This window comes from Dermacentor silvarum, chromosome 11 (genome assembly GCF_013339745.2).
Source record: "Dermacentor silvarum isolate Dsil-2018 chromosome 11, BIME_Dsil_1.4, whole genome shotgun sequence".
Taxonomy (NCBI): domain Eukaryota; kingdom Metazoa; phylum Arthropoda; class Arachnida; order Ixodida; family Ixodidae; genus Dermacentor; species Dermacentor silvarum.
In genome coordinates, this window is record NC_051164.1 from 30,993,572 (window position 1) to 31,007,147 (window position 13,576).

General features: G+C 48.6%; 1 protein-coding gene and 1 non-coding gene across 2 annotated transcripts in view; both read left to right on the forward strand.

Annotated features, from left to right (window-relative positions):
• The first annotated feature begins 7,677 nt into the window (after positions 1-7,677).
• Positions 7,678-7,862, forward strand: LOC119434195 (U2 spliceosomal RNA). Its single transcript, XR_005188579.1, has one exon. It is a non-coding gene; the product is annotated as a U2 spliceosomal RNA (small nuclear RNA).
• Positions 7,776-13,576, forward strand: part of LOC119432490 (uncharacterized) — a 28,574-nt gene continuing 22,773 nt past the window's right edge. Inside the window, exons 1-2 of the mRNA XM_037699656.1 lie at positions 7,776-7,825; positions 11,746-11,791. Coding sequence (XP_037555584.1) covers positions 7,776-7,825; positions 11,746-11,791 — 96 coding nt within the window. The remainder of the gene's footprint in view (positions 7,826-11,745; positions 11,792-13,576) is intronic.

Genomic DNA, 13,576 nt, shown 5'->3' on the forward strand with positions numbered 1-13,576 from the left:
TACGTGCGGTTTGACCGCCTGTGCCGAAACGAATTGCTGCAGCGGAGCTTTGCGCCGTTGGAAACTAGCGCAGTTCCACTGCCACACAACCAGCTTATTTGAATTGACCGCCATGGTGATTGCCTTGGATTGGCCATTCCACCGTATTGTTGACGGGGGAGGCGCTTGCGGGTAAAGGTGCCCGACTGGGCTCTCTCGAAGGCTGCCTAGCCGTAGCTAACGCGGCCTGTCCGCTTTCCAGGGACGCCATCCTTTTAAGGAGGGCGGTCACGCTTTCAGTGAGCTGCTGGATTGCGCGCTGCATGCTTTCTAGGCCTTTGTTATTCGACTCGGTTTCCATAGAGTCAGCGTCCCCCTCTGGGGGCGTGGCCCTACGTTTACTCGAGCGCGCCTGTGGCTCCCCTGTTGGGGGCACCTGTTGCTTCTCGGCTTGCGAGGGGTAAGAATTACGGAGCGACTCAAAGTCGGCCCTCATCTGCTTCATTTCTGCTTTGAGTCTAGCGTTCTCTTGCATGAGTTGAGCGACTCTGGGATCTACTTTATGCTCCGGCAATGCTACCTGCGTTACCTTTGGAGCCGGCGTCGTCTGCTTCGGCTTGACACGATCGGCCCAGGTGGGCGTTTCCCGGATCCGCACCCGGGAGGTAGAGCGCCCTCGGGAACGAGAGCGCCCTCTGGAGAGGCTGCGTTGTCTACCAGTTGGCGTGACGGAGCGCTCCCTCCTGGGGGCTCCCGCCGCGCTGGAGTCACGTTGCCGGTTCTGCTTGGCCAGCTGTTGCTGCTGGGGCTTGTTCTTTGCGCGCTTGCGGCGCCGCCGGCGTCTTCGTACGACGTATGGGACTTGAAAGCGCTGCTTACACGTTTTGTCCGCCGTAAGATGCGCGCCCCCGCAGAGGGCGCACACCGGCGAACACTGGTGGTCATCGGGTGGGGAGGCTAGTCCGCAGCCTCGGCAATCCTTATTGGTGGGGTTGGGACAGACGTCCGCACGATGTCCCAAACCGCCACACGCGTAGCACACCTCGGTTTGGCGTTTGTACAGCGTGCAGCGCAGAAGGCTGACGCCGCACATGACATAGTTAGGCACTGTCATGCCGTCGAAGAGGACGACCACTGTTGTGGTGTTCTTGATGCGTTTGATTTCCAGAGCCTTCGGGTTGCGGTGGTTGACGATCATGCGCTGGAGTTGGGTCTCGCTGATGTCTGCGTCGATCCCTCGTATGATCCCTTTGCAGGTGTTGTCTGGGGCCGCGATGTATGCGGCCACCTTGTATAGTCCTTCGCTTATGCGGATTTGCTGGATCCCTGCATAAGCGGAGGCGTTCTTCTTCTCCGGGGTAGAGACGACGAGAACGTTTTGCGTGAAATTAGGGCAAACTATGTCGCCCTCGGTTTCTGTGGGGGCTAGTGCAGCCGCCATGGCCAAGGCTTGAGCCAGCCTGATTTGGCTTACTTTCTTGACGTTCAACCCGTCCCTTGGGCGGACAATAATTCTTATGTGCTCCCTCGGTAGTCTAGGGAGCCTCGACGAGGCTGCGAGGCGTTGCAGCACGCCTTGCGGGGCAGCCGTGCGGCAGCCGCCCTTCGAGCTCACGTAGGATTTATTGCTTCACTAGTTCACAGGGGTATGTGCCATTGCGCTTAGACCCTTTCTGCACTACCGTTGAGTTCACGGTGTAAGAAATACAGGTGCTGACGTTCACCGCCCGCCGCGTCGGAGAGCGCGGGCAGATCGTATTCGCTGCAGCCAGGCGGTGGACAGACGGGTAGTGTTGGTGCTCACAATAAAGCGTCGCCATGACACCGGTAGCCAAAGAAAAATCCAGTAGCTTTTGCATATGTGGCTCTATCTTTTCAACCTACATAGCAATAAAGTCATGCAATTATATGTAGAAATAAAATCTGTTTTGAGGTATTTCCTTTTTTTAGCATGCTACGTCTTTATTTAATCGCTTCACATGCTGCGCCAACGGGCGGCGCTTTCGCTCTTATCGCTTCGGCTGCCATTCCGTTTGTCTGCTTCTGCCGCTCTCTGCACCACTACACGTGCACGCATTTGCCTTCTACTGAGCGCTGCAACGTTTTGTTTCTGTATCGGCCGGTGGCTCCAGCGATTTACGAAAAAACGAAGAAAGGCCACAAGACGTTTCTGCGCGGCTCTGTGGTTGACGTGCACTGGAAGGAACAGCAGGGCCAATTTTTTCCGCTTCCAGGAGAATGAAAGGTGAGCACGCTTTTTATGCAATTGCAACAGCGAATAGCCGCTAACCTTATCGAAACGGCTGTAAGACGAAAGGAAGAGTATTCCGTACGGGGTATATTTCTCTGCGGTGTGTATATACATTGAAGTTGCCTATCGACAGCAGCTTCTGAGGCGAGTGAGTGCTGGCTTAGCCGCTTACGGAAATTGCGTTTCGTTATATCTCGGCGACTGCTGTTCACTTTATGGAATAAAAAACTGATAACTTATCTTTGCTGAAGATCCTTGAATACTTGCTGCACGGACGAAGGGGTTAAGTTAGAGACTTGCCTGTTCTTGGTTAGACATTGCAAGTAACCTAGAGCTTCACAAGGTGCGGAAACCAATTGAAGGAGCACTGTGCTAGTGCAGGCACTGTATGCGCTGTTTTCTGCACGTTTTGCTACGGCGCCGGGTGCATTTTAGGTTGCGCAGTGAAATGTGTCGTGGAAAATAAAAGAAAGCGCCTGCTTGTCTGTTCTTCTTTATCGAATATTCATCTGCGATGTGCGATGTTCGCGGTTGTTAACTGAGAACTAAGCAGGCGAACAGTTTTTGTTCAGAACGAACTCATTTACCTTCGGGTCAAGTCGCGCTGGCGCGCAATGGGTGCGAAGGTGCTTACGTCGGCGCTGAGCGAGTCACGCGCTCCGGTGTTCCCGCAAATCCCCCTGTACAAAACAAATTGGTCTATAATAGGAAATGCTCATAGACCGTTTACCAGTGGCTTACAACTTTTGGAAGTTCGCCTTCCAGTAATAGGCATCCTGCAGAACTAGGAAGACAAGGTGTATACAAATAGGTTGAACAAACTAATCCGTCAGTGCCTTATTGACAAGTGAATAGGAAATTCAGTGATCAACATAATTTAGCTGTGAAAAACTGGTGAGTGTTTTCAGAGACGGCTGTTGCGAAAGCAGCATTACCAAACCTGTTACTGTAGCAGTTAAAATAAGAATTTGGATTGTTAAATCTTTTTGCCATATTTTTAGCATAAATCCTACAATAAAATATAGTAACAGTTAACGCACATGAATTGAAAGCAGTGTTTTGTGGAAAGAGTGCTGAAATTGGTTCCTGCAATTGCGTTGTGACTAAGCATAAAACTTATATTACTTCCATTTTTTTCCAGACCACAGCTCCAGCTCGGATAACACCGCTTCCTCTGTGTTTGGTTATGCGAAATGTGCTGCCGTCAGTCTTTCAACCGGTCTCGCTTAATGACACATTTTTGAATGAGTAATCACAGATAGCTGCGGCGACAAACGATTTGCGTTGGTAAGATTGATGCATGCGAACATTACTTTTGTTTTCAGAAATTGTAAAAAGCTTTGTGTATATGCGCCTATATAATGTGCAGTTTGTACTGTAGATGCGAGGTACTCAAGTCTTCAATATTATTTTGTGTTTTGTATCTCTTGCTGTACAAATGTTGCTAATAAAATTGCAAAATAAGGCACATTTCAATGCCTGTTATTCTCCTGCCGAAACGCAGTAGCCACACGCTATGGGATGCGGGCTCACGTATCATGACGGAATAGGGTAAAATTTGAGCAAGCCAAGATCTGCTGCTGGCATTCATTCAATACATGAAACACACACGCAAAAGGAAATTGTGATTACAAAAAAAAGACTGTTAGAATAATGCAGACTGTAGCAGCAAACGGAACTCGTGCTAGTTTCCTTTTTAGTTTGCCGAGAAAATCGCATGCTCGTCGAGCGCATTGCAGATAAGCGGGATGGCCGCCTCCCCCTCGCGCATCAGCAACAACGTTTGTGAACAAGGAACCTTTACAGGCTCCGAAACGTCAAAACAACTTTTTGACTAGGTCAGTGATCCTAATTTTCATCAACCGAGCATGCTACCTGACCAGACGAGCTTTCGTCGAACTCTTGACTATAAGCAAAACCGTTGCCATTACAGCAGGCTTCATTTTTTTTTTCTCAGAAGCATGGCCTACCAAGCAACTGGCACTCGTGATGCAATTCCCGTTTACCTGGGAGATATACCAGCTGACCTAGCCGTGCTGTAGCCACGCCCCATCGGCCCCTGAGCCGCAGCGCCCCCCACGCAGCTGCGGCCGGCGCATGTGCTACAGCCACGGCGTCACGGCCGTCTGGATAAAGCGACGCACTTTCTCTGCGTCACCCCGCCGCGCACGCCGATCCAGGCGGTTGGGACGATGTAGCTGTAAGCCCAGACTACACGTACGCTTGCAAACGCGCGCAAGCTCTCGTCCGGGCGCCCACGCATGCGCAGACGGTGCGGCACGGCTCGTACGCGTCGAAACGCGGCGCGATCTCGGTGATCAGCTCCTCTCAGTTACAGTGGCTGCCACTGTATCTCAGTTACCGCGCGCCTGGGCTGCCTCGCGTCGGCGCGCCTGGCTACGCAGCGACGGCGCGGTACGTTCAACTCTCAGTGAAGCAGAATTATACCATGCAAGAAAGTGCTTCTTCTTCACTTTTTGTGCTAATGTAACAGCTCCAAAAAGATAACATTTACGTTTATAGATATCGAAGCATTTTGAAGCGCTGCCAACAACGAAATACGAAGTAGCGTCTGCCAAGGTGTAAACAAGTGATGCCAGTGAGCGCGCGCTGTCCCGCGTATTTGTAGATGCAAACCGCCATTCCTCGCTGGGCGCGGCAACCGCAAGGCGCGTAGACGCGAGCTTCCGCGCGTAGACGCGAGCTTCCGCGCGTCCGCAGGCGTACGTGTGGTCAGGGCTGTACGTGGCACATGCGCCGGCCGCAGCTGCGCGGAGGGAGGGGGGGGGGGGGGGGGGGCTGCGGCTCAGGGGCCGATTGGGGCGTGGCTACAGCGAACACTATCTGTCCGCGCCGTTGGGTGGAGTGTCAACACCTGAAGTATTTCTTACACCGTGGTTCAGTTGCACTACCGTAGTTGAGTTGCGACTCGCTCAGGTTTAGGAATGCGAGTGGCAGGTGCGCGAAGGAGTTCTGCGTGATGCTGGCGTGTCTCTCACCGGACCAAAGCGAGCTTCGCCCGTCGAAGCTGTTGCCTTTCTGTGCCACTTAGCGAAGCAATTTTCTTAGTTGCTGGCATAGCAAGCGAAACAGTAGCGGCGCATGTCAGCACATCTGATGCATGTTGAAGCAGCACTCCCTAGGCGACGAGGTCATCATCATCATGATCATCATCATCAGCCTATATTTTATGTCCACTGCAGGACGAAGGTCTCTCCCTGCGATCTCCAATTACCCCAGTCTTGGGCTAGCGTATTCCAACTTGCGCCTGCAAATTTCCTAACTTCATCATCCCATCTGGTTTTCTGCCGACCTCGACTGCGCTTCCCTTCTCTTGGTATCCATTCTGTAACCCTAATGGTCCACCGGTTCTCCATCCTACGCATTACATGGCCTGCCCAGCTCCATTTCTTCCGCTTAATGTCAACTAGAATATCGGCTATCCCCGTTTGTTCTCTGATCCACACCGCTCTCTTCCTGTCTCTTAACGTTAGTCCTAAGATTTTTCGTTCCATCGCTCTTTGTGCGGTCCTTAACTTGTTCTCGAGCTTCTTTGTTAACCTCCAAGTTTCTGCCCCATATGTTAGCACCGGTAGAATGCAATGATTGTACACTTTTATTTTCAGCGACAGTGGTAAGCTCCCAGTCAGGATTTGGTAATGCCTGCCGTATGCACTCCAACCCAATTTTATTCTTCTGTAAATTTCTTTCTCGTGATCAGGGTCCCCTATGAGTAATTGACCTAGATAAACGTACTCCTTTACAGACTCTAGAGGCTGACTGGCGATCCTGAATTCTTCTTCCCTTGCCAGGCTATTGAACATTATCTTTGTCTTCTGCATAATCATCTTCAACCCAATTCTTACACTTTCTCGATTAAGGTCCTCAATCATTTGTTGTAATTCGTCTCCATTGTTGCTGAATAGGACAATGTCATCTGCAATCCGAAGGTTGCTCAGATATTCGCCGTTGATCCTCACTCCTAAGCCTTCCCAGTCTAAGAGCTTGAATACTTCTTCTAAGCATGCAGTGAATAGCATTGGAGAGATTGTGTCTCCTTGCCTGACCCCTTTCTTGATAGGTAACTTCAAGAAAGGGGTCATCAGCCTATATTTCATGATCATCAGCCTATATTTATATCCACTGCAGGACGAATGCCTCTCCCTGCAATCTCCAATTAGCTCTGTCTGCCGCTAGCTGGTTCCAACTTGCACCTGCAAATTTTCTGGCAACGAGGTGGCACAGGCTAATCCGACGCGAAAGACAAACCATGTGCGGAAAGTTCCAACACCAGGCTATACCACGTTGGGGCCTCTGCTACGCTGTGACTACCGTAGTGCTCCCTGTCTGCACTCGTTAGCGTCACTATGTAGTACTTCGCTTCACCGCTCCTAGATAGCGCCGCCATTCCTATAAACAAAGGTTCAAGGTTTCATTAGCTATCGCCTAAGAGACGCGAAGGCGAAAGCTTTGTAAAGCCTACTGTAATTCACCTTAATCCTTATGAATCGCCCTAATCCTCTTGAATCCCCCTAATTCACCTAATCTTCCTTATTCAACCTGAATCCTCCTTTATCCTTTTATTCGATCTTAATACGCCCTAGTCCTTATTCATCCATTCTAATCGACCTTAATCCACCGTAATACTCCTTAATACACATTAATCCGCCTTAATCGTCCGTAATCTATCCCAATTCATCTTAATGCACCCTAATCCCCCTTGATACATCTTAATGCACCCTAACCCACTTCAAATCACCAAATCCCCCATAATGCTCACTAACCTACCCTAATCCATAATGCGCCTTAGCCGACCTTAATCAACAATAATCCATCCTAATCCAATTACTAATGAATCAATAATTGCCTGCTGATCGTCACGTGATAATTTCTGTACCTCACAACGCTTCGTTGAAACAGACATCTAAGGCTTTTTTCGCCTTAAAACTTGTTTTACTGGTTGGCGCCGAACGTCACATCCATTAGATCATGCAAAGGAAGTTCATGGCCGACCCCGGCATAAAACATTTCGTGTTAAAAATTAAATGTCAATTCCACTCTGTGAAGGTGGGCGACCAGCGAAGCTGTGTATGTGGTGATTGACCGTTGCTCCGGTAAACGTTCCAGTTTACGGGATCGGGGCCACGTGGACGGTTTGTATTTCTTTCCGCCTCACGGTCCTGGCCTGCACGCTTACGCATGGCGTCCGCGACCCGTTCTCCGTCGGTGGTCTCCTTCCGCCGCCCTCCGCGCCCATTCAAATTTCCATTTACTCCGTCTTTCTTGATTGTTCTTCCGACCGTACAGTACACGGCCTACCCATTTCATAGTCGGAGCAGAAAGTAGGCTACGTAGAGCATGACGTCAGGAGACAAAAGACACTCAGATTAGTAGGCACTAGTTTGAATATGCGGGATGGCTTACACGTGTATGGTTCGAACGGAGACATTGCCAACGCAGGTCAATATGTGGTATCTGTTCTTATCAGCTTAATTTCTGATTCGGGTTGTATTTCTACCCAATATATTAAACTTAGTTTTGCAAGATGGCAATGGTGCTTGAAGCCTGCTTCACCTTCGCCGCGGGTCAGGCCAGGTATTGCACTATCTTCGGGATTTTTGGTCTACGGACATCGATCCACAGGAAACTAACCATATACAGCTTCGCTGTATCCCCTATGAAAATGGCCACGACCTTTATGTTTCCTGTCTCTTTCCTTCTTAAGCCCTAGGTGACCTTTGTTTCCTTGTCCTTTATGTGAACTTGAGGAAACATACTTCGTGTGTACCGCATCTTTACTGATCCTTTCGTGCGACTCGAGGAAGCAAACTTAATCTTTCCTGTAGGATGTGTCCTTTGTGTTTACGGCAGGATGTTACCCCTGTGTGTGCACTCTATAATACCTGGCTTTGCACTCCCTCGAGTGCACATCGAGGTAACAAAGAGTGCACACAGGAATTATCTGTTCACACATATGCTGCGGATAGATCATCTACTTGGCGTATCCAGATAAAAGGAAGGGGGTGGGGCTCGGCTTTTTCGGACCTCGACCTTGTTAAGTTACCTTTCCTTTTCTACTCTATGCAAATTACAAGCTGAAATTCGCTCACTAACAAATTCAGAACGTGCGGTCGCTGCTAAAAAATGCCTGTCTTTTCAAAACTGCGTGTGATTGCTGTGCTGACATTCGCAGGGGTATAAGTACGGCAGCGCGGATCACGTAAGTGCTTGCGTGGGCGTGCAACTGAATAATTTATAGTTGTCAGTTGACTGAGTAGCGAAAGCTGTGCAGGGAGCATGGCCGTATTTTTGTTTACCCGTGCATGCAAGCAGTACGCCTGCTTCACTTCGACCGAAGCTCCAGCTGCCGCAGCAAGCAAGCCATCGGCACGTTTTGTCGTGTTTATTCCTTACGCTACGAGGAAATATGGTTCCACCAATTCAAGATGAGGTCACATATTCTCTAAAACACTACACTTGGCGCCATAAGAATCGTGTATATGGGCGGTGATCACGAATTTGTGCTCGGTGGTTCTCGCAGCTGCCGGAAGGGCGTCCGCCATTGCAAGCAGGCGGAGCAGAGGTGCACGGGCTCAGCGCTGATTGGCTCGTGTCCGCCAGCAATAGTTCGCGCATGGTTCGCCGAAAATTCCTGTATATGCTTTATAAAAAAGACAGCAAACCCAGACACTTTGAGCTTAATAAATGCTGTTTAAATACCGGCCTCCCTTCCAGCCTACGACTTCCTCTGTGTAACAAATTTAAATGTCTGTAGTCATGCTTTTGCAAACTGCATTTTCTAGAAGCGAATGTAGATCTCGGAGGCTACGTTAACTTGTTTACCGCAGTGTGGCGCTGCCGCAGTGTGACGTCCATGCCCGGTAAAATTACTGGGTGTTAAGCGGGGCCCACTGCGCCACGTTGTGGGGGCAGGAGTGCTTGTTGCAGCAAGACGGTAATTTAATCATATTTTGGAAGTGCCTGGACAAAATGTGGTCCCCGTCGTGTGCATTAATCATTATGAGACCTCTGGACTCGTGTAATGCTATTATTTCGCCGTATGTTACGTGTGAAACGCCAGTGTCTAGAGTGTACTACAGCGCCCATCCGAGCCACCTTTGTTCTCGCCTGTCCGGGTTCTCTCGTGAAAAACGTGGAACTGTAGCTTCGAATCATGGTGTGTGGAGGCAGTTGTTGAAAGTTCTGCTTTCGTGTACTGGAGTTCATCGGCAATTAGACAGTGTTTGCGCCAGAAAGAGCGTCGGCGCCGCGCTGCCTTCGAGACAAGGAGCGTTTGATGACTTCACATCTTGAAAGGTAAGCAAGTCTCGCGCTTGCGCACATTCTTGTCGCTTATACAGGGTGTTTCAGTTAACTTGGAACAAACTTTATTACTATGCAAATGTTACGTAGCTTGACAGAAACAAGGTAATGTTGTTTGCCGTCACTTGGAGATACTTAGGTTATTTCTTGCATTCCGCCTAACTAGATAATTATTCGCAATTATTGAGCTTCTCAATTATTATAATTAGACTAAGAGTGTATGAGAAAGTTGTAGCGCGACATGAGAAATTCCCGATACAGCTTTCTTTTACTCCATAAGTGCTACATAAAAGTTTTTCCGAGCGTGAAAGATGCCCGCGAATTAAATCCCCTCAATAAAAAAAAAAGTAGCGCCATGTTTTGAAGATCGCCGCTTTCCTCCTCTCCTGCCCGTTCTCTCGGCGCTCGGCCCTCCAATTGGCCGAATGCTGTCACGTGCTTTCGCGTGCTTTTTTTCTTGCTTCTTTTTTGCTCCCGCCGCCATCGCGGTGCCAGACCATTGCGAGCGGTGTATGGAGGCACCACGCATCGCGTCTCCTTTGCGCTTTTAAGGCGCAGTGTCCGCGATGCCGTGTTGCTCGGCATTCGGGTGCAGAACACGCGTAACAAACGGCAAGCGACTCTTCCGGAGTCCATCTGCGAAGCGAGACGCGACCCAGAGGGAGGTCTGGCTTCAAAGAATCAGCCGCGCTGATTTCAACCCAACACAATGGTCCCGACTGTGTGAGGTAAGCGAGCGATTCTTCAATGATCCGTAATCTCACATGCTGCCACTTGCTGTGTGAGGCTTCGTTAGTTTTTCTCCCTCCTAAGTTCCGCACTGTTCGCGCTGCATGTTCGCGCTGCATTTGCAACTTTCGTGGCCGGATTTCATCATATCTTCAAACGCACGTGGTTTTTGTTGACTAGGTTATACAATCCATGGCGTTGTGTTTGTGTGGCCTGAATGTATGCGAACGGCACGTTTTGAGTATATGGCAGTATGTTACGAAGCGGTGTCGGTACGTAGGGAAAAATGGGCGCTAACCTGCGGAAAGACGAACTTATTATGGCTATTTAGTTAGGGCGACTTTGCGCCTTCAGCAAAAACTCAACTCGGTGGTCGGCGAAGATCAATGTTCTTGTCGCTATCGTCCTAGATCCTCGAGGACCGATATCTCGAAAATGGTAGAAAGTGCTGCGCGTGAAAAGTGTGCTCAGTATTCTAGTCGTGTATCGCGTAGCAGAACAAGAGATAAGGACCTGTGCTGGCGGCGAGCTGAAAAAGGAAAACGGTATACAAGACTTCCCGGCGATATGTAGCAGAACAAGAGATAAGTACCTGTGCTGGCGGCGAGCTAAAAAAGGAAAACCGTATCTTCTCGTTGTTTCAGCAGGCAGTCATAATATAACGCGAAAGATTCCGATCAAAATACGAGTTCAAGAACGCGAGCGACACGTAGCCACAGCGTTTCATTCGGAGAGCGTCTGCTAGTTCAGCACCGCGTAGGGGGAGCCACGGTCGACAGAAGAGAGAGTGAACGTCGGCGCAGGAGGAGGAGAGAGGAGATGGCGCTACTTTGCTATTGAGGGGGTTTTACCGCGAATACCCGCAAAGCGCCTCGAGCGGCCAGTCGCACGGCAATTTTGCGTGCATTCGCAGGCTTCTTTTACGCTCGGAAAAAAAAAAACAGACTTTCGGGCAGATAGCAACAAGCGTAGTCTGTTTAAAATAATTAGTTTAAGGCTTCAGTGTTGCCCGGACTGTTTTGTTTATGAACTATTTGTTTTGTTTATGAACTTTTAAACCACATAATAAAAGAAAATAACATTGACATATCTAGTACATCACCAAAACAACTGCGTTTAATGTTTGTACAATACGATGATTTCCTTTTTTTATGACAGCTTTATAATCCCGTTGTCATGTGGCGTTTTATAATTCCTGTAAGTGTTTCCTCTTAGTAGGTTGTACTCCCTTAGCCGCATGCTTTTATGCTTCCCCGTGTGCTAGGAGGTCAGGGCTCCTCAAGCTGTTCTTACAGCTTTTGCCTGTTCTCCTCGTAACTTTTTCTTGTTGCGGAATAAAATTCAATTCAATCCTTTTCACTTCTGCACGTTTCTTAGCTGTGTGCATACAGGCCAAACTGTTCTTGCGTGTATGAAATTTATTGCATAAGTGAAAACTTTTGGCCTTTTGTTTTGTTTTTCAGATGTCTTGTGAGCTCTCATCCAAGCACCCCAATCCGCAGGTCTGCTGTGAGCCGATGTGACATATGGAAGTAACATGCAGATAGTCCAATAAACTACTTGTATCAGAGAAACCTTTGCAAAGTATAGTCAATACTTTCTTTTAAAAGTGCAAGCACTTATCCAACCTCACATCTTTTACATCCAAACATTACACTTTATATTTGTGACAAAAACATATCTAAAACAGCGACACTGCAGTGAGGAAGGTACAGGCTGTACTGCATATGTTATACAAAAATTATTATTATAGAACAATTTTGTACGAATATCTGTGCCCTAGCAGAGTTCCAATCAGTATGCTTATAATAAACCACATAATAAAAACCAATGAATAACTTTAAAACTCACAAAATGTGCATAAATATAAAATGGGCACAGAGAACTCATCTATGCATGTCTACATAAAATGCAGGGTACAGGATCTTATCAATAGGGCTACAGAATAAGTTTGCACAAGTGAGCGATGGCCATAGCGGTAAAATTGCGACACGCGGCGCTCTTTTACCCGAGTACGCTGTTAAAGAGAACAGGCGTGCCAGAAATTATGTAACCTTTTAAGCGGGAGTGGCCGGCAGCATGCAGCCCACCCAAAAGCGCACATTTTGAATGGTTTCTATGATGCTGTCTTATGCGCCCGTATAAAAAAATTAGACCATCTTCCCGTAGGGGAACCCTGAGTAGTATGCGAAGCAGCCATGGGGTCGATCTCAAGGTAGTTTTATCAGCTGTATAAACTTGGACATGCAGCAGCACCAGCCAACGCGCAGAACTGTTGTCGACGCCGTCAGCGTTTTGCCCGCGTTCGCACCGAACGCGCGCGGCGTTGGTGACTGTTGCCGGTGCCTCTAGGGCGCCTACCGTCGCGCCTCTAACCTAAGCTGCTTCGCATTAGACAGTTTTAGCAGACCGATTTTACGGTCCGCTCGCGTCCCGCTCTACCGCTTGGCCTTGACGGAGCGACAACGCGCCTTTCGCGTTTCAGCTAAGCGTGTCTCCTACGCTGTGGAGCGGAGGCCCATGATGATGATGATGATGATGATGATTTATTGGCATCCCCTTTGAAACGGGGCGGCGACAAATAGTCACCTAGCCTGCTTGATTTAATCAGGTATACTATACATGTTCTTTATCTAGCATTTTTGTATACCTCTCATTATTATTTTTCTTTTTCAAAAATTTACCTTGTGCCGCTGCCCATGATTTTGAGAGATCAGGTCGTATCCAACTTTTCCCTGCTTTTTTTTTCACCAGTACTCTAATCGTCTCTTGCTGACCTCTACGGCTGATCTGTTTATGTTTCCTTCCACTTTGAAACCAAGCGCTTCTGGGAGTTGCACGTTACCTACGGTTCTCGCTGGGTGGATCCCGTCGCATTCCATGAGGATGTGCTGAGTGGTTGCTGGATCCTTACTGCAGCATGCACATGTCTCATCTAGTTCCAAATATTTGTGGCCATCTCTTGGCTTGCAGCGCCACCTGGAAATTTCGCCCAAGACTACGTTAAAAAAGAAACGCAATAATTTTGTTTCTTTTTACAGCAGTAATGCGAAGGCTTTATTGCAATAGCGTTATTTAATTTATTTTTGTGTTCTGGGGTTGCGGAAACTTGATGTGTGACAATTTTTTTTATATAAACGCGCCCCTTGGCTTGGCTGCAAGCTACAATTATCCAATCTAGCGTGCCTGGTGCCCTGTGATTTTCTGCAGCTGCCGTCCTGTGATCCTCTTCGAATTTTTTTGCAAACGTGCTACGTACGTCCTCCGAACAAGAATGCAGAGTGTGTTGCAAGA